The following is a 20,071-nucleotide window of genomic DNA, read 5'->3' as shown; positions in this document are numbered from 1 at the left end:
GTCTCTACAGGAATCTGAGCAATAATTCCTGATATTTGTTTCAGTACATTCACACAGACCAATTTAACAAAGTATTTTTCAGTTCCAAATGTCTCTGGCACAGCATTCCATTTGCAGATATGAGAAAATACTGAGCTTTCCATACCTGTCTCTGGGTAAGTGGAATTTCGAAAGCCAGGGTCTTTTTGCAATTGAATCTCTTTTAGACTGAATATTGAAACACCTGGAATGTAACAAAGAAATTCATTCATACCCAAACATAACTATGCTTTATTGAACAAAGTTCTATTCTTAATCATACAGTTTAGATAAAAAAATGTTTCCTATTTCCAAATATTTAAGTCAGTATATACCAGACTTCTTTAATAGATTAGATCTGAGGGTTTTTCCTTAAGCAATGTGCTTAGCTTTAATGTACTATCTTAACAATACTCTGCTACTTTACTACTCCTCTTACTTTCAGGCAAAGTGTGTATTCTTGTTCCAAGACTTCTGAAGTATGCATGTTTCATGGCCTCTTCTGCTGAAATTCTCTTCTTCGATTCATACTATTAACATAAAAGGATAAAAATGAGCTGTTTTTATTAAAATCTCTTTGCATCAGGTGATTTCATCAAAAGGAGAAATAGAGTTCTACTTGCTCAATATTTCTCACCAACTCACTAGGACAAACTTATTTTCATTACTTTTATCTCACACATGAAAATCTAACATATGCTATCTAAATCAGTATTAACAACATATAACAAGATTGCTGAAATAGTCAAAATAACTGCTGTAAATGGATGCAAGTCAAAAATATACTTAATCTTTATTTATAGACGTAACAATGATTAGATGACAGACTTCTGTCTACGTTATGTTCTAATATTAAATTGCAATGAAATGCTACTACATGAGATCAAAAAAGTTTTCTAATTCTATGGCCTACGCTGCAGCATTTTGCATAAAATGGAACTGCAGACAACATGGTCTTCCATCTGTGCTCAAATGTCTCCTGCTTGGCATATGTGCACATTTGGACAAAGATGCCGACATTTAAAAAGCTGTATACAAATAAGAACAAAGTCCAAACAAGGACTGCAAGTACTGTTCTGACACAATGTGGAAATAGATGAAGACCTGATGCAGAATTTAAATCGTACTGCACTCTACCTTACGTACTAAGAATTTTTAACACTGAAGTTACAGTGCTTCTGCATCTACCCGAAGACTTAAGAGTTGGCCTTCCATCTTGCTTCCCCTCTTCTTGCTTCTGGCTCATTTTTAATATAGATTAAAAGATTAAACCTGCATACCACTTTACCTTTTGAATACACTTTGCAAGATCAAAGGGTAATATTACACCTTCGTAACTGCTTCTCTAATTAGTAAGCCAAGTTCATCGTTACAGAAATTTAATATCTGTATTTAAAAGTTCTGGTTTAATACCATATTTCACAAGAGATTTAGTTTTTTCAGGGAATTGCTAACATAGAATCAATTCTATTTTTACAAAAAGTAGTGAGAGAAGAAATAATTTCTGGGGAAAAAAAAAAATTAAACATCAAGTTTTAAATTCTTACAGTACATAGGCTTCCCAAAACTGTCACGCTTCCCAAATCTGTCATCCACTACAGATTCAGCTGCATATTCCACTTTGAGATAGATCTAACAGATACTATAGCTTCTAATACATTTTGTAAATAGTATATTAAAACTCTAAACTTGCACTTTTATAAAGTATAGCCACAAAACACATCTTACTTGAAGGAACTTCGCTATCAATTCAATTCCTTCTGTGTCTAACCTAAAAAGAAAGATATTTTAAAAAATTAAAAGTTATTGAACTATATTTACAAAAGCAAATCTGCAAAGAAACTTACTTCACTAAATGATATCAAACCTAATTAAACATGGAAACGCTTTCACCTAAACAGCTTTTCTGCATGTTAATGTATATACATACAAGTACCAACACCTCAGAACAAGACTATTTGGAAAACACCAGGGACAGACAAATCCTGAGCTTTAGATTGTGTCCTTCTAGTAAATGAGTAGTGTTAGGCTTTAAAAAAAAAGTTTTTTTGCTGAAATAGATGATCCAGGTCAATCTAGTAAATCACAATGTTAGATCTTTTTCTTCAGAGTCAATTAAAAAATGTTGTAGTCTTTGTTATAAAGTTTATTTATAATAACTGTGCAGACCCTTCAAATTCCTCATAAACAGAATGATTTCAAGAGACTGCTCAAGGAAACCTTGCCATTTTAACAATGGGCCTATTATATAACAGAAGAGAATTTGGGTTATTTAGGAAGTGCTGTGTGAGTACTCCTACTATGCAGGCATTATTAATCGGAGTTTAAAGTTCTATAGGTCATTAAGGAGCTGAGGTACCTTAAATGATACTAGACAAAGTAATTGCATATTATGCGATAACCACGATTATGCTTTGCACTACTGTCTGCTCACAATAACACAACTCATGTGTAGTTTTCCAGCGTTTAGTAGCATATCGTAGTTGGAAACATGTTCACATTTACAAATATGCAAAGCCACAGGGATGCATATTTTCTATCAATAAAACACAAAGTACCTTGGTGCATGGTTGATGAGGGGTTGTGGTTTATACTTAGGAAAGTTGTAGTTTCTAAATTCATCACTGGAAGAAATGCCTGGCCATGTTTCTTGACATGGGGTTCCTGCATTTAAAAAAAGCAAAAAATTCAACTTAAAAAATTGTAAAGAAACAACTTTGACATAAATAAGCATTTAATCCTGTAATTTAAACAGGAAAGAAAGAAAGAAAAAAAAAACCAATGAGTCTTATGTTGTACAAACTCAGCTGTGCACTCAGCTCAATCACTCATCATCAGGAGTACACTCATTCACCTTAATTATAATGCAATATAAAATATCATTATTTATAGATAAAGACCGACAGTTCTTGTGGAAAAAGTGCTTAGAAGAACAAACATGTAGCATTAACATTACTGCTAAAAGTATCCATTTACCCAGAAGTCTGAAAATTAAGTGCAGTTCATCTTCAACAGTCGAACCAGGAAAAAGAGGCCTTCCTGATGCCATTTCAAAAAATATGCATCCAACGCCCCTTTATAAAAACAGAGAAAAAGATAAATCAGAAACAATCCAACAATTTAAGCTTTCAGCTCTTAAAGACTTCTGTGATTTCTCTTCAACTAAAACAAACTTAAATTAGTTGTTAGCCACACGCTGCTATTAAAAATAGTTTTCAAAGATATGTAACAACAAAAGAACTAAGAAAGACTAAACAAAACCTATGTCATAGCTACATTACATGCTCTTCCTTCAGATGTCAAGTTTATCAACTGTATTAAAATTCATAGTAAAATGCCACGTTATCACATCATTAGGAGAATGTTTGTTTTTTTCGCTAACACTGTGGGCCTAATGACTGCTTACTCTAAGCAATGAAAAGGTACTCTGCATTTTCAGCGAGAAATAATAGCATCTTCCCTGTCTGCTAATCCTTCCTCTAAAAATCTAACTCAGTTGTAGCCTTCAAAAATTCAAAGGATGAGTATTTGAATGCTACTATATAGTAATAAAGAGTTGACATTTTTTCAACTTGACTGAAAATAAAAATTTAAATTAGACAAAGCTATACAAACCACATGTCAATTTGAGTTGAATACTCTGAAGATCCAAGGAGAACATCAGGTGGTCTGTACCATAACGTGACAACTTCATTGGAATAGGTCTTTGTAGGAACAGACTTCGCTCTAGCCAATCCTTGATAAAAAGGGAAATAAAAAGTCATGTGCAACTCACTCCTATAAATTTCATTAAAACAACAAAGCATTAGATCAATATGACTCCTCCCCCCGTGAAAACCCTTCCACACTATTTCCATTTGAGAATTATGTTGCAAAAGGCAGAAGGCAACAAATGAATAATGAAACGGTGGAAACAGACCACATCAGTGTAGGATGAACAGGGGTTTTCCATCCTAACACTGTCAGTTTGTCAGTAGTATCTTCAATAAAATTTAGGTCTATCATGTTAGATGCAATCTTCTGAGTAACTTTCATCCACGCACAAGGGGAAAACACAGCGGTAGCACAACTTTCAAAGGACCTTCCTGAGATAGAAGATAATGGGAAACTGTGAATGCCCCACTCTACTCGGAATCCCAAAGGAACCTGGTGTATCAGTGATGAAGTAACACCTGACAATTTAGTACATGGACAGACCCCTTCTCTCTCCCATCATGGTTACTCTGCTTTGGAGTGACTGTGGAGCGTTAGGAAAAGCAACTTGAGCTCCACCTCAAGGATCTGACTAAGCGTCCAATTCAAAGGAAGCTGTAAGAATAGTTGCAAACCACAAGTCAAGCCACAATATTACCTATACACTTATTACTTTGATTACTAATATCGCGTAAAAGGGTGACTCTCATTTTCCATCTGAGAATGCACAAATTCACTACACACCCAATGTTCTCATCTTTCCTTTAAGAGGAAAGATATCTCTCTCCTGCCAAGTGAAGAAAATACTTATTACAGAATAATTTCAGGCCATACCAAAGTCTGCAAGCTTCAGTTCTCCTTTCTCATTAATTAGTAGATTTTGTGGCTTCAAATCTCGATGTAATACCTTTCTCCTATGACAGTATGCCAAACCACGAAGAATCTGGTATAAAAATAGCTACAAAAGAGAACATTTATATAAATTAGACTAAAAATGTTAATCCACAGATTACATGACTGTAACAGCCCATTTGGGCACTGCAGAGTTAAGTCTCTGTACTGTAAGCAGGACAAAAATACTTCTCAAAAAGTTATTTTTCCATATGAACACATTCTGAACATCTTCATTATTGTTTATAGAGTTAAAATCCCTTTATGCTAATGCACTCCTTTAACGCCATACTTTACAACAAAGATTTTAAGAGCAGTTTGTTCTGCTTAACTGAAGAGAACCACAGGGCTGTTTATTTTTACGTAAGCATTTACCAGTGCTCTTCCCCACACTAATGTCTTTAAAGGTAAGTGACTATCCTCAAGTTCCCTTCTGCCACAGGATCCCTTCTGAAAATGCAGCTCTGCATCCTTTCTGTCCAATTGTGCAAAAATATGTAAAGAACGTTTTAGCGTGCTATTGGAAAAATACACTTGGATTCACAAGCTCACAAAACATGCAGAAATGGGGAAATGAGGATACTAAAACAGCCCAACTGCCTCTGGCATTTATATTCACCCCCTCACTTTGACACACACAGGTTTATTTTAGTCCTTTGGAACAGCAAGCCGAGCAAGCAACTTCAGTCATGCATATTAATGCTGCACATATATAGACACAGAAGTAGAAAGGGATGAAGCAAGGTTTAGCAGAGGGCAGCCAAGCAAGTTTACTATATCACTGCATTAAGAACTACTATTTTGCAGTTTCTGTATCTATAAAGGGCCTGATCTTAAACACGGGACTTCTGGGTAGCTGTTGCTGGCATTTACCCCACAACAGTCCTCAGTCAGTACAGGTGATCAAACGTACAAGTAAAAAATGTAGAGCATTACAGAAAGCAATGTTTACCAATGTGACAAATACAGCATGTAATAGGACTTCTGAGGAGAAATGCTAGAATGTTTTTATATGACCATTTTCTAACACATCAGTTTATTTTTGTACCAGGTGACACCACCAAATTCTTTTTCCTAAACTGGACAAATACACAGCAGGCGTGGTTTACATCCATCTGTTCTCAGTCTGCTTACGTGGGATATATCTGTTCTAGAAAAAAAGGAACTGGGATGAAGTTTCTTCTTTCCTTCTTTCTTTTTCAAAGAGCAGAATGAGAAGCAACAAGTTTTGTTTCATCTACTCATGTCCATACAGTTACAGGGGTAGTCAGTCCCAAGTAATATTAACAGGACTGCTGTGGAAATCGATAGCCATTTTTAGCGTGCACTGGTACTGCAAGGATTAGTCAAGAAGGCAAAGCAGACTATTCTACAGAAATTGTGCATCTTCACCACAGCTGGCAGGGATCCTTTTGGAAATCCACAGGATGACATGTATTAGCTCGAAATTTTGTTTGAAACAGTAATACCTGCAGACATCTCACACATCTTCACATTATACGTCTTCATTTTGTTAAAACTCAAAAAACCTAGGCTTACCTGAGGAATGTGAGGAGACGGATGACAGTGAGGTCTCTCAAACGTTAATAATGACCCAACTCCCCCAGTTATTGTAAGGTAAGCACCTACAGCTACCACAGTTAAGCAGCTGTTCTGACTTCCCAGTGCCAAAGGTACTGACTGTATAAATCTGCTCTTAGAGCACAGCTTAAATCATAGGCAAACAGGGAAAAACACTTCCTCTGCTTAGCTGAGATTACCACAAGCAGATTCTGCTTGTTCTCTAACTGCACTTACTACAGGAGTCAGTTTCCCACTTACAGCTTTTCTTCATTTTTTTTTAAGCTTAAAGCACTACTTATTAACTTGTAGTTAATTAAAAACACAAGCATAATTATGTTTTTTGTTGTCTCTCTGCAGTAGAAACAAATTACAGAATTTCCCTTTGTAGGCTTTCAAAGGAAACAAAAAGAGTAGGTTAAGGGCAGGTGTCTTTCCCTAGAGATACTTACTGCAACGTGACAACAGAATAGAAGAAAAAGCTATCCAAACAGTAACCAATATCTAAGACTGAATCCCATACACAATTCAACTAAGAACAGATTTCTCAACATGCAACTAAGCCAAAACCAAGGATGACAGCTCTACTGGAATGCACACAAAACTCATCACTTCACAGTATTTAGTACATTGTGTTGTCAACCACATTTGCGCCATGTGCTGCTGTATAAGAATAAAAGTAATTTTCCCACCATTCGTGCACACTCATTGTTTTGCCCTTTAGGATCACAGCTTAAAGTTAATTTTTTTCCGGAAGAGTTTGTCAAACACATCTACCTTATATGAATTACATATGGCTTAATGAAGAGGTTTTGAAGGTACAGTCCAGCACGGGCTGCAACACAGCAGGGCACTACTGGTAACCCAGCCTCCTTGGACAACTTCACTCATTTCAAGGTATTACTGTCCTCTGTTTGGAATCTTGTTTGTAAAGCCATAAGTACTAAAGAATATAAACAGTTATTCCAGTTTTCCAAGTCAAAACCTGCTTGTTACAAGAGGTAACACTTGAACCTGAGTTAGTTTCAGCAGGCCAGCTTGGAAATTCAGTCACTTGACCTGGCCACAGCCATAGTTAAAAGCAACAGACAATTAAACCTTAAAGAAAATAATTTCTATTTCATTACTAATGGAAAGATGAGCATCACTCATTCTTAAATAGGTATTATTAATTCCTTACTTGTGTGGTAGGCAGTGGCATCCAAACCCACATTCATGATTGAGGCTACGTTTTCCTCAGTGTGCATATATAAATTTTATTTGAGGATATACCAAAATACAGACTTAACTTAATAAATGAGTATAAAATAATGGAAGGACATGAAGAGGTCAAAAGACTTATGAATGTATTGGTTTTTTGGGAAGTTTTAAATTTTAAATATGTAACTTCAGAGAATGAAAACATATGAAGTTACATAATCTCCTGTTTTCAGTGCTTTAAATACTTAAAAGTCATCAAAACCAAAAAGAAAGACTCCATCTGATGTCAAGTGTAGAAAAGCCAGGCCCAAAGGTCAAAAAGGAAGCTAAATTTCTTAATTTATTTTTTTTTTTAAAAAGTGCTAAACCATATAGCTTCTCATCATTAAGTTCTCTGAAATTCTTAGAGCAGAGAAAGCTGGAAGACAGCCACTGTCATTGAAAACACTCACCTTTACATTGTGCATGCTCATGATGTTACCACAGTCATCCATGTACTGCTTCAGATCCTTATCCTGTCAAAACACCATCATCATTGTTCAGTAAAATTGAGGAGAACAGATTAGGTGAATATTATTTATTGTTAGAACGGAAATAATTCACCAGAAAACTGAATTTTCTGCAAAATATGTTCAATGACAAAAAAACCTAAAAGCCTGAACATGCAAAAATCTCAGGCTTTCCAGAGGCTATAAATACCCGTTTTCCAGTAAGCTGCATCATCTCAGACAACATTATTTGTTACTGCCTTCTCCATCATCTTGTGTGCACCACAGTATTTTATGGAATTGCTACAGTCTCCACTTACGTTGGAAGTAAAGAGTTTTTTTCATCCCTCTTATTATGCTTATGTATTCTAGCATATTATACAAAAAATATAATTAGGTTAAGCTTCAGTGAGAAAGTGAAAAGTCTGCAATGGAAGAGGCAAGCGAGGTATGCAATTGTGGACACTTGCTTGAAAAGGTTGTTACGAAAAGATGGAATGTATTGTTTGCTTCAAAGTATGCTTTTTTCCTTAGCTAACTTGCGAGAGTTGCATCATAACAGAAAAGTATCATTTGAATAATAGTGTGATTATCCTTTTTTACAGTGAATGATTTCAGTACAAGTAGATGGTTTGCTCAGGTAGATCACCACTAACTGCTATTAATGAAATTCTGAAATGATTGGAACAGTATTTACTAATTTACAGCAATTTAAGAACTGAATACACTGTTCTCATTTTCAGCTGAATGATTCTAGATGCAGGAGAAAACTGTAACAGTCCCAGTATTTTTAAAAAGGGTACAGAATTTTGTTATGTCTGTGTTACTTAGAAACAATAAACCGAATGTAAAGCTCGCTAGCTGTTTAAGCACTTACCAGATATTCAAAAACAAGAGTCAAAGACTTGTCTGTGTGTACAATATCGTGTAATGTAACAATATTTGCATGCTTCAGATCTTTTAATAATGATACTGCAAAAGAGAATTGTAAGTATAAAATAAATAAATGCAAAACACAGGAGCAGTACATGCATTTCTAGCACACTCATACATATAAGCTACTTTTTAATTAAAAAGCTATTTTTAAGAACACAATACTCATATAGATTAAGTTAATAAGATAGGTATTTAATCAAAACACCAAACAGACATTGGAGTAACAAACTGTAAATATTTCCTAAATTATATATTTCAGACAGAAGTAGTCATTTGTTAAAACGTATTCTGAATCCCTGAAAATTACTCACTATTAATAATCCAATATGAAATCATCCATTTATAACACTGCATTTGAGAACACAACCACCCACCATAAAGTAAATAAATTTGAAACACTAACTCTTAATATGTCTAGACTAAAATTTTCCTCATCAAAACTAATACCAATTTCATTACTCTCCCATGCAGCCTATGTTTTTCCATGTACCAACAGTACTTTTGTCAAAAAACCCCCTAGAAGTATGTGAAATTCTAAGTAGTAAAAAAAAAAAAAAGCTATCACCTTCTCTTATGGCAGTGCATGGTGCTCCCTCTTCATGTTCCAGGCGGATTTCTTTCAGAGCTACCAGGTTCTCTGTCAATTTACTTCTCCCCTTATACACTGTTGCGTAAGTACCCTACAAAATGGAAAAAGAAGAAAACTCTTACAAATTGTTCCCTCATTTAGTGATAAGTTAAAAAAGAAAATATAAACTTCTAAGGTTCTAAAAGGTTTCATTTTGGATATGAATAGTTTTTACGTTGTCTTCTTTTGATATATGTAAAACTACAAAAATATTTTGTAAGCACAGGTCTGAACACACAGAAGACACCAGGGATGTGTATACTTAACAGCTCTGAAAATTACACGGAAAGCTATACACCATATGGCTACCGAAGAAGTCAGATCAGGTAGCGTACTGTTCACTGCTGGGATCATTTACCCTTTTGCAAGTCTCTATTTGATTAAAACTAGCTCAGGTATCTCTACGCTACACTGCAGTTATGTTTCTGAAAGTATCTCTACACTGCGCTGCAGTTATGTTTTGCTTATTCTATATGCATAGATCGTTTGTGTGGTGCTGACATTGTTACACATGATGAATATGTTTGGTTTACTGAAAAGATAAATTCAATGGGTATTTTGAGGGATATGGAGATTTTCAGTTAACATTTATATAAAATTTTACATAAGACATTATCATCAAAGCAGTAATCATTTCAAAAGAAAGCTACACATACCTCTCCAAGCTTTTCTAATTTGATATAGGTTTCCATTTTTCCAAATCCAATTTCTGACTGCAATGAAAAGAAATGGAAAATCAATCACTAAGACTCAATACTTTATACATCATTTAATCAGCAAGCTAAACTTTGTTTCAGAAAAATACCTGGTAGTACTTGACCAAACACCACACTATTCTGCCATTTTAAGAACAATTTAGCATATTATGATATAAATGCGTCCCAGCATCCAAGCCTAATGCTCAGCTTGTTCACCAGCCTACTGTGTGTCCTGGAAGGACTATGTACTGAGTTACACTCGGCCCAAAACCCCACTTGACCCTACCTCCTACTTAGGTCTTCTCCACTCTTCTGATCTGATCACTGCTAATGAGGTTGTTACAGCTTAAAGCACAGAAGTAATCTCAAACTATTCCATCCTTTCTCTTGCTCAGCATAACCACATGCTGCTGCTTCTTTCTAAACAACTTATTTGCTACGTTCAAGATCTCAGCTCCAGGTTTCCTCTCCCATTCTGACCTCTCAATGCTTTTCAGTCTAAAACTCTGCCAGTAAAATCCCTAAACATCAGTCCTCCACAAGCCTCGGCTTTGTCTCAACAATTTACATTTCGTGGCTCATAACTTCAAGTTTTTGTGTATTTTACTTGAACCTATTCACCTTCTCTTTTTTTCGCCACCAACTTGGCTCTGCAATGCAAGCCAGGAGGGTTTGCCTGCCTACCTAACACTGTTTTCTGAAGACTGCAAGATCATTACTCTTTTCCTGTTCAAATCCACTGCTACTCTCATATTGAATACAGTTATCTCTTACAGTTATTTTTATGTAAGACCACTGTCAATTCCAGCAAAGCTTTATATTGTTCTTACAGCGTAAAGAATGCTGTAAGTAGACATGTAAAACACGTCAACTTGTAAACCAATTTACAAAGTGCGTATAGCCTGTATCCTGTCAAACCCCCAAATCCATAAGCTTCATGGGGTTTTGCTTTACTGACAACTGAACATACACTAAGACCAAAAAGCCAGGTTGTCCTCCCTACCATCACCACATCCTTCCACTTCCAAAATAGCTCTCCACTTGCTCTTTCTTCCTAAGGAACAATACTGTGTCCCCAGACTGGCTTCAGCACCTATGTCCACAAGTCAGAACATGTTGATTTGCTCCTAAAATCTGATGGATATTAAAATTGTATGTTATTTCATGGTAACACAGTCTAACATAAACACTGCTGACTGTATTCAGTTTGGCAACAATATAATATGAAGGTATACTAAGAACAGTTGGATTAATACTTAATTTTCAGAACACATGCATGAAAACACATCTGAAGTGTAAGATCTTGTCTGTAAACAATTTAACATACCTAAAAGAAAAAACAGGCACATCATGATGTTAACATAGTATTAAGAGTAACTCTGCTTTATTAATTTAGTGTTAGAATTGAAATGTTTTAAAACTGCATAAGGATACTGTAGCATGAAGCATGTTTAGGAGCTTGTTGAAACCAAGCTGTTTATGCCGAAATACAAGCAACGTTGATATTTGACAACTCTTATAACTCCAGTGAGATTTTAAGCATACCACTGATACAGATACAATGTTAGTAAAATAAATATTATGCTTCCAAAGTGCATTTTGGCCTACTTAAACAAACATATCTTGAAGTGAGTATTAGATTAGAGAATTAAGAAGATAGGCTGCTTAGTTTACAGGAGAAACCAAAGGAGAACTCATAGCCATGGGCCTTGTTATTGCCAGATGGTCTGGAATACAACTTAAAAGTCTGATTTCTAAGAAACGTCATTGTTGTTCATCAAGACTAATAAACTCAGTATCTTCTTTAGACAATAAAATCATACAATATTTCCTACATACAGAGGACAGATATTCTTCATGACCTGCCTTTCAATGTGTTTAATTTTTTAATCACATTTTGGCTGCCTACCACTCATAAGAAAAACTAATTTTTACATTCCTCAAGGTAAGATCAATTTCGTTTTTCCTTCAAAATAATTTCTGAACTACTTAATTTTTTTCTGCAATACACATCTGTATCTTGACTTATACAGAGATACTGATGCACCATATTTATGGTCTCTTACTTCTAATGGCTGGTGCATAAAAGAGTTACACCTATGCTACTGTGCATGCAAAACTGCACACGTACACACAAAATACAATTACCGTAAAAGCTAATTTTTTTCTTGTATTTCAAAGAAAACCACCAGACCTAAAGTAGAACAAGTCCTCACTTGATACTTTTTATAGCCTTCTTCCTTCAGTTCCTACTAAGCCTTGAAAAGAGACATGCCTTTGAAGCAGAGCACAATATTCATATATTGTAATTAACAGTCTGCTAGAAAGCTTTCAATGACAATCTCAGAATAATGAGTCCTTGAATTTCTTTTTTTTTAAAGGTTACTCTGAAATCATGAAAGGACAATGCAGCAGATGTATGCCTGCATACCACCGCACCGCTCACAGGTTTCATTTTGGACTTTTAAAAACACTTTCAGGGCTTAAAAGGCAAAACAAAACAACCTTGTCACAGGAAGCTGATTCCATACACACACCATATTCATTAGAGGGCACTGTTTTTCTGTCTGTTTTCTAGAAGGTAAAGAGGACAGAACTTCAGCTGCTCTCAGGGCTCAACGTAAAATGAGCAAGGGGATTTAGATATACAGGAAAATCCCCCCAGCACTCAAATACTGTATTCCACCAAAAAGGTTCTACTGCAAAAGGACTTCACCAGCGTCTGAAAAGAGAGGGTTTGGGGAAGTCTATTCCTCAGTTCAGTGCTACATCAGTAACTACGTGGTTAATGAGCTACAAAATTCTGGCACAAATATTTAAGCTTGCTACGTTATTATTACTTCCAGTGCTTTGATCCAATCTTTTTCTTCTTTTAATACTGTTCTTGTAAAAGGCAACATGCAGATCACAGCTTTAGTCTAGCACACTAAATTGATTTTTTCAGGGGAAAAATACATGATGAAACTCAACCATTGCTTTATTATAGACATTGTTAATTCACAAAGAATAAAACAAAAGGTATTTCACAGTTAATAAAATTAATTCACTACATGTACTTTCATATTTATTTTTCAGCAAAAGAGCCATTAAATCAAGAAAACAAAGAACAAAGTGGATTTCATAAACCTATCCAGTTTTTCTCTGTAAAGAATTTCTCACCAATTCATTTGCTCAGGAAGTCAGTAATGGCCTAGCAATTCTTTAAGACCTTGATTAAGAAAGCTAATAGAGCAAATTAAGATTGAAATGTAGCAATTTCTGTAAAAATAAGACAATAATGGGTTTTTGGACTATTTCAGGGATGTGCATATTTTATATGAGTATCCAAGATTTCTAGCATTTATAATTACAGTACAGGAATCCTCATTCCACCTTGTCCAAGGAAAAGGCTGTTTTTAAAATAACCCAATAATGTAAAAAGGAATATGTGAATTTATTCATTCATTCTCTTAGGAATTCACATATGCTTTAAAAAAAAAACAAAACCAAAAACCAAACCCAACTATCATCTCAACAGCAATTTTGAGAAGGAAAATTTGTTATCACATACAAAAAGAACAGTGAGGAGGACCTGTCTTCATATTATGCTGCTTTAGGGCCTTCCTACTATATCACATGAGAGCCCCAGCCTTGACCTAAGACTATGGGGCCAATTTGCTCAAACAGATCATTGCTGCTCTAAAAAGCCAAAGGATTTAAGTAGGCACTTTGGGAGTTGAGTTTAGCCACTGATTTCAATGGGTCAAGACCTTCACTGAGAAATGACATGGCCAAGTTTGCAGAAGAAAAGTGAAAGAAAGGGTGAAATTCTTTAGTGGATTTTGACAGGTGCACACTGAAGTTCAGGATATAAAGGCCAAGGTATAAATGAAGCTAAATCATACCTATGGTATACAGACATCTGCATTAAATGGAATCTGAAGATCCGAGAGGTTGGTTTAGCAAGGCAGATGCATTACACTTACTAGTGATGCTCTACGAGAACGTCGACTCATTGGCTGATCAAACGGCGGGCTGTTAATCTGCAACTTTTCAAGATAGCCATCGGGTATCCTGATGTCAGCAGGCAGGGACAAGCGCTTGTTCAAATCCTGCAGTAAATAACGTTAAAAAGAGAAGGGTCAAGTATAATTCAGAATTTCCTGTAACATCTTTTAATACTTGTAGTGTTACTGTTTTTACAGTGTTACTATTTAAAACTGAAATATTTATATGAACAAAAAATAAGTAATCTCACAGAAATTGTTTTAAAGGCATATTCTCTTCTAATAATAGTTCAAATTGCTTAGGTTAAATATAGTAATTGCTTTACAAAATCATTACTCTAACAAAAGGAACGAAATATTAAAATGCAATTAATTACATTGTGGATAAATGTATTCAGTTTACTTGAATACTTACACATGCCTGGAATACCAGACACTGAGAATTCAGAGGCTGGTAAATACGTTTCTTTTCATATAGTAATTACCTTAGAATAACAAGAGATCTTCACGATTCAAAATACATCATCCTCTCCTTCTCTGACTACTAAAAGTTATAAACTTGCTTCAATTTCCCTTTTTCCAGCCTTACAAAACAGAATCACTTCATTATTAGAGCTGAACTATTACAAATGTTAATACATTTTTCTATTTCAAACTCTTTACTACAGGATCTTTAGAAAACCAAAGTGCCATTATGTAAAAGCAGTTTCCCCTACATCAGATTCTGTTTTTCACCAAGAAGTTTTTCCAACAACATGTATTATTTCTAATATAAGGGGGAAACAATATTACTTCACCTTTCAGCAACTGTGGGGAGAAAAAAAAAAAAAAGAAAAGATTTTTTTGGGGGGGACAACTGCACATTTTTACCATTTTTTAAATTTTTAGTTTGGCTTTCAAATAAAATGTGCCAGAAAATGAAATATCAGATATTATCTTTAAGTGGCCAGTCACCACCACAGAGATGAAGGGGCAACATATCCAGACTCACCAAAAAACGGGAAGTAATTTCCAAAACAGCAGGAACTCTTTTTTCAGTAAAGGTAGTCTATCCAAGTAAAGAAAATCATGCTCAGCATCAAACTACACAGTTCACCCCCACAGATTCTACCCTGAAGTTAAGAGGACATCTCTGAAACCGCCACCGTTTTCACACTTCTCTCCAGCAGAAGAGGGACACTCCAGATTTCTGCTGGTGGACCTCAGATGTAATCAATACTGACCTGAGGGCAGTAAGCTCTTCCTGACGTCACCCTCTTCTATCTCACCCATCACCTCCAGCTTTGAATTCTGGGCATCCCAAGCTAACCTGAGCGCTGGCAGCTTCATCCCCATTCGGTTCCCCTCGGGCTTGGCCATGTGTTTCTACTCGTGCCTTTGCAGCAGCTTTGAACTATTTCAGCACGCTAAATCATCGAGAAACTATCCCAGGCGAAGTACAGAGCTTCCTGCCAGCTTTGTGCTCCAAACAGGTTCAGTGTAAGGTCAGACAAGCTCACAGCCTGAACACAGGGCAAGAGAAGCAGCAGGGCAAGCCCGGGAAGCCGGCAGCTAAATTGGCGTAGGCTGCCAAAGAACTGGATCATTACACTTTTCAGGACTTGAGATCCTGGTGGACAACTTGCTAAGTTTTCAGTGTTGATAATGTATTTGAACCATGCGTATGCATGATCCGTACATGCATCTGGAGCAACAGCTGAGCAAATAAATATCAGTTAAAAATATGTATTAAAAAAAAAAAGTAATTTGGCAATTAGTTGAATTTCAGGTAGGACTGAAGTGCTAATATACATCCCCCAGATGACTGATCTCCATACGATATTCACTACAGCCACTGGATACAGGCGGAAATTTTTGGAGAGATGCCAACAAAGCTTTAACTTCTGGCAGCTGACCCTGTTTTCCTTTTGCTCCTCACACCTCCTTAGGTACAGAGCACAAAGTCTGTTAGCTTCTACACTGCTGCACAACATCAGCTTCTTTGCCTAAGTGGAAAAATCAGTGTCTGTATTTCTTATTTTGTGCAGAATTTCTAAATTGTCTTTAAACAAAAGAAGTACTGTTCACATAATGGCAGCTTTGACCAACATTTTGAAGTTCAATTAAAAGAAAACAAAAGGATTCCTTAGTTTTGGCAGCTTCCAATTTCTTTACTAATTTTCAACTTTGGTATTTCAGATTTTGCAAAACATTGGCAATTTTAAAACTGCCCGTGTGGTTTCTGGGAGACTGGAGGAGCTAATTAATTATAACAGGAGCTAGCAATAATCCCTACAGAAAAACAGTATTTTCCACTAAAGAATTTTTGTTCTTTTTGACAGGCCCTGCTAATGCCATTTTTGTAACAGGCAACTCAAATTCAGTGAGGTTAGAGTCATCTGAAAAGCAAAATTTTCTCCCCTACTGAAGAGGGCTTCAGATTATTAAAAATAAATAAATAGATAAAGTCACCCTATAATTTATTGCATTCTTCAGAAAATTCAGGTAGCTCATCAAAACAGATGAGCACAAAGGAAAGAGCTCCATGTTGCTTTAAAGAAAGCAGCTGGATCATCTCCCTGCAGCAGGAAACCATGGAACTGCTGGAACAAGACGGGGATGGCAGGAAGAGGACCAGCCTCTACCCCACCTTCCTATTGTAATCCCACATCTACAGCAGGGCAATTTCCTGACTTTCTTTCTCCTGTTGCTCAAGAACATAAAATAAAGCAGAAATTAGACAAATTCCAAGTCAGCAGAAAAAAAGAGCACCGGGCTGAGCTTTTCAATATAACTTCCTGAACGCAGTAGATATCATCATTATCCTATATACCTAGATACCATCATTATCCTCATACCCCGTGGCAAAATAGCTTTCTCCTACTCCTATCTATTAACTCTACAGCATTGAAACCTGCTGTAGTGCTCTCTCCTTATTGTCCCATAGTGCTTGTTTCACAGTAAGTATTTTAACAGAGTCTGTTTATAGGTATACTGAAATCATGGACTACAACTCAAAGGCTTTATGAAATACTGTCGATTATACCCCAAAGCTCTCCATCTCTATGTTCTCTCCTCCCACAGCACTCATCCTTGGGGCAGCCAAAGTGGTGCTTCACACCTAGCTCCACAGCCTCGAAGAAGCATTTCCGAGAGTACGAATTTGATGGGTATGTAGGAAGGAGGAAGCAAAACCAACCTTTAAGCTGTGATGGCAATTTGAAAATTATGCCATTAACTGTCCACAGCGTGTGCCATCGATAAACATGTACCTCTTTGAAATGGAGAGGAAGAGAAACAAAACAAGTCTAAGATGCTTTACAGCTACTAAGGATTCATTACTCTGGAGTCCAGCTACTGTAAAAACTGGAGATAACAATATTTTAGGTACCAGAAAATATTATAATGGGAGCTGGTTGTAATCCCCTTCCTTCATTCTCAAAAGCCCTGCCTATGCTATTTTTGCAAGAGGCAATTACAACCCCCCCGTGACTTACTTCAGAGATCCATGTGACATCCTCAGCTCTAAACTGAGCTTAAGCTGTAAACTTACATTTGGTGCTCCACAGCGCATAATACAGATACTGTCTGAAGTAACTACGTACTGATGCAAAGGCCAAAATCTATTCCCATTTCAGGAAAAAACCCACAAACAATAGTCTACTTCAATTATACAAAAACAACAAGCTTCCCCCCCTCACTCCAACGTCTGTCTTAAAAAAAAAACCCAAAAAACAAACCCCACAAACCACCCCCCTCCCAAACCCACAACACAACCCAAGGGGAAAAGTAGGGAGCAAATTTTTTTCAGGATTGTAGCATCTGTTTTTAATATAATTTCTCTACTTACATTCGTAATATAATGGACAATACCTGACAGTAATCACTCTCTCTTTTCCCCTCAAAAAATATGTATTTAGTGCTAATGTAGATGCCTAAATTTTTGTCATGTTGTAAATAAAACCAAAACACTATCCATTTCCTTAGGGCTGAAGAAAGTTTCTTTTCTGAGAGGAAAACATAATGATTTCATGGAAACTGCAGCAGGTACTTTATAGATTCTTTCCTCCTAACGATCTACACTACTACTGTACTTGCAATACTCACGCATATTTGGCTGTGTTGAAATGTCAATTAAGCCAAGACTTCTTTTTTAAAACTATATATTAAAATTGTTACCTACTAGTCAGAAGCCTTTTATAACACCAATATTTGAAAGATTATATATAAAGTTAGATATATAAAGTCACATATATAAAGTCTTCTTTGTATTATAATTATCCTTTACCTAACTACTTAAAATAGGCAAAATTCAAGGAAGTCACTTAGACTGCAAGCCCAAATACCTAAAAGACAGAAATTACTATGTTTTGTTTGCCTGTACCACCTCAATTCCTCCCAGTTTTTGCAGTAACTGAAGCAACCACCTCTTGGGAAAAGAAAGCAATCGTAATTAAATGCTATACAGCAACACGAAAGGGGACTGATGAGATGTGCATGAGAGAAATAAGCGCAACATTTCCTAGTGGCTAAACAGAAAAAACTGGAAACTAAAATTACCCGAGTTTGATACAGTTGAAAAACACAGTTGATTTAACTGAGACGACATTAAAAAGAAAAGCAAGAACCCTACCACACACCGACCCATTTTGAGCGTTGAAGACCAGGCAGCCTGCCGACACGTAAGCAAACCCGTTCAGCCGACGGCAGCAAGAGACTCGCTCCCCCGCTGCGGGCTGATCCCGGCGAAGAGCCAAGCCCGCTCCCAGCCCAGCGACGGAAGGATGCCACAGCCACAAACGTCCCCCCTTCTTCTTCTTCGTTCTTTCCCCCCAGCTTCTACCGCCGAGCACCACGTCAGATGGTACGGAATAGCCCTTTTGGCCAGTTGGGGTCGGCCGTCGAGCCCGGGGGAAGCAACCCGTTTCCCGGCTGGCCTTAGCGTGCGAAGCCCAGCGTTGCGTTTGGGTCTAGACGCGGCTGCCATCTCCGCTCCCTCGTGCTGCTGGTGCGACCAGCCCGCTGCAGTCTCGCTCTTGCCGCTTTAGCAGTCGCAAAACCTGCTCTTCCGAACCCCGCGGCTTGCTGCTGTCTCGGCGCGACGCCAGGCTGGAGTGCAAGCCACAGTAGGAAACAGCGATTTTTTAAGAATTTCTAATTCTCTTAAAACCTCTGTGGAATTCCGTGAAACAATGAAAACGACACACTCTGGACAGAGGACTTTGTCCACGCTAATTTCAATGGCCAAGTGAATCTAATGACGTGTTAGCATTTCTCAGAAAAAAAGAAAAGAAAAAAACCCCTTAAACCAAGGAAAATGACTAAAACCAAGAAACCTTTTATAATGGAAACTATTAGCAGGCTGTTAAAAACGCAGGCTGTTACAAGATCCCGCTACAATGCTGTTTAAAGGAAGCAAGTAAAATTAAGGGCAGGACTGAATTTTCCCTACATTCTTTAATTTTTGATACTTAAGATTTTGAGCTTGTCAAAACTACAGAGTTTCATGTCCATTTTTAACACTAATTAATTTTGCACCCCTTTATGAATATCTTAAATTTTTGTTTCATTTTTCTAAAGGTAGTAAATTAGAGTAACTCCCTATGTTATCTTACGTATCCTTTTTTAAACATAACCTGTATAAGTGGTGTACACAGACCCTCAACTATGCAGGGGGAATCTGGGTGCATTCCTTTGTCACTCTTAACAAGCAAAGGATTACTGGAATGCAAAACCTTAGCTTTCAGGGACAACAAAGTACTTCAGGTTAAAGAAACTATCTTTTAGAAAATTAAAATTATAGTATTTTCTTGTATGTCACTTAAGATTTATTTTTCCAAATGAGGTCTGATTTATGAAAAAGCTCTTGTCAATTCATAACATTTTCTAGTTTGATTCTTTTATGGTTATCTTTAGGGTCTACTTACAACAAAATGTATCAGTGTTCAGTAAACGCAGTACTGTTAAATGCTCAAATGCCTACAGTTAACTGTA

General features: G+C 36.6%; 1 protein-coding gene across 7 annotated transcripts in view; it reads right to left on the bottom strand.

Annotated features, from left to right (window-relative positions):
* The window catches only part of CDK17 (cyclin dependent kinase 17), a 94,868-nt gene that overhangs the window by 3,681 nt on the left and 71,116 nt on the right, over positions 1-20,071 (bottom strand). For all 7 annotated transcript variants that reach the window (XM_069773480.1, XM_069773484.1, XM_069773483.1 and 4 more), the window contains 12 exons: positions 14,078-14,203; positions 10,071-10,127; positions 9,352-9,466; positions 8,728-8,822; positions 7,815-7,877; positions 4,546-4,669; positions 3,634-3,754; positions 2,995-3,092; positions 2,577-2,682; positions 1,747-1,789; positions 458-548; positions 146-223 (listed from right to left, as the gene is read on the bottom strand). In XM_069773480.1, the coding sequence (XP_069629581.1) occupies positions 146-223; positions 458-548; positions 1,747-1,789; positions 2,577-2,682; positions 2,995-3,092; positions 3,634-3,754; positions 4,546-4,669; positions 7,815-7,877; positions 8,728-8,822; positions 9,352-9,466; positions 10,071-10,127; positions 14,078-14,203 (1,117 nt within the window). The remainder of the gene's footprint in view (positions 1-145; positions 224-457; positions 549-1,746; positions 1,790-2,576; positions 2,683-2,994; positions 3,093-3,633; positions 3,755-4,545; positions 4,670-7,814; positions 7,878-8,727; positions 8,823-9,351; positions 9,467-10,070; positions 10,128-14,077; positions 14,204-20,071) is intronic.

Source organism: Haliaeetus albicilla, chromosome 28 (assembly GCF_947461875.1).
Source record: "Haliaeetus albicilla chromosome 28, bHalAlb1.1, whole genome shotgun sequence".
NCBI lineage: Eukaryota > Metazoa > Chordata > Aves > Accipitriformes > Accipitridae > Haliaeetus > Haliaeetus albicilla.
Note: the sequence above shows the minus strand (reverse complement) of the source record. Positions and strands in the feature narration are given on the sequence as shown.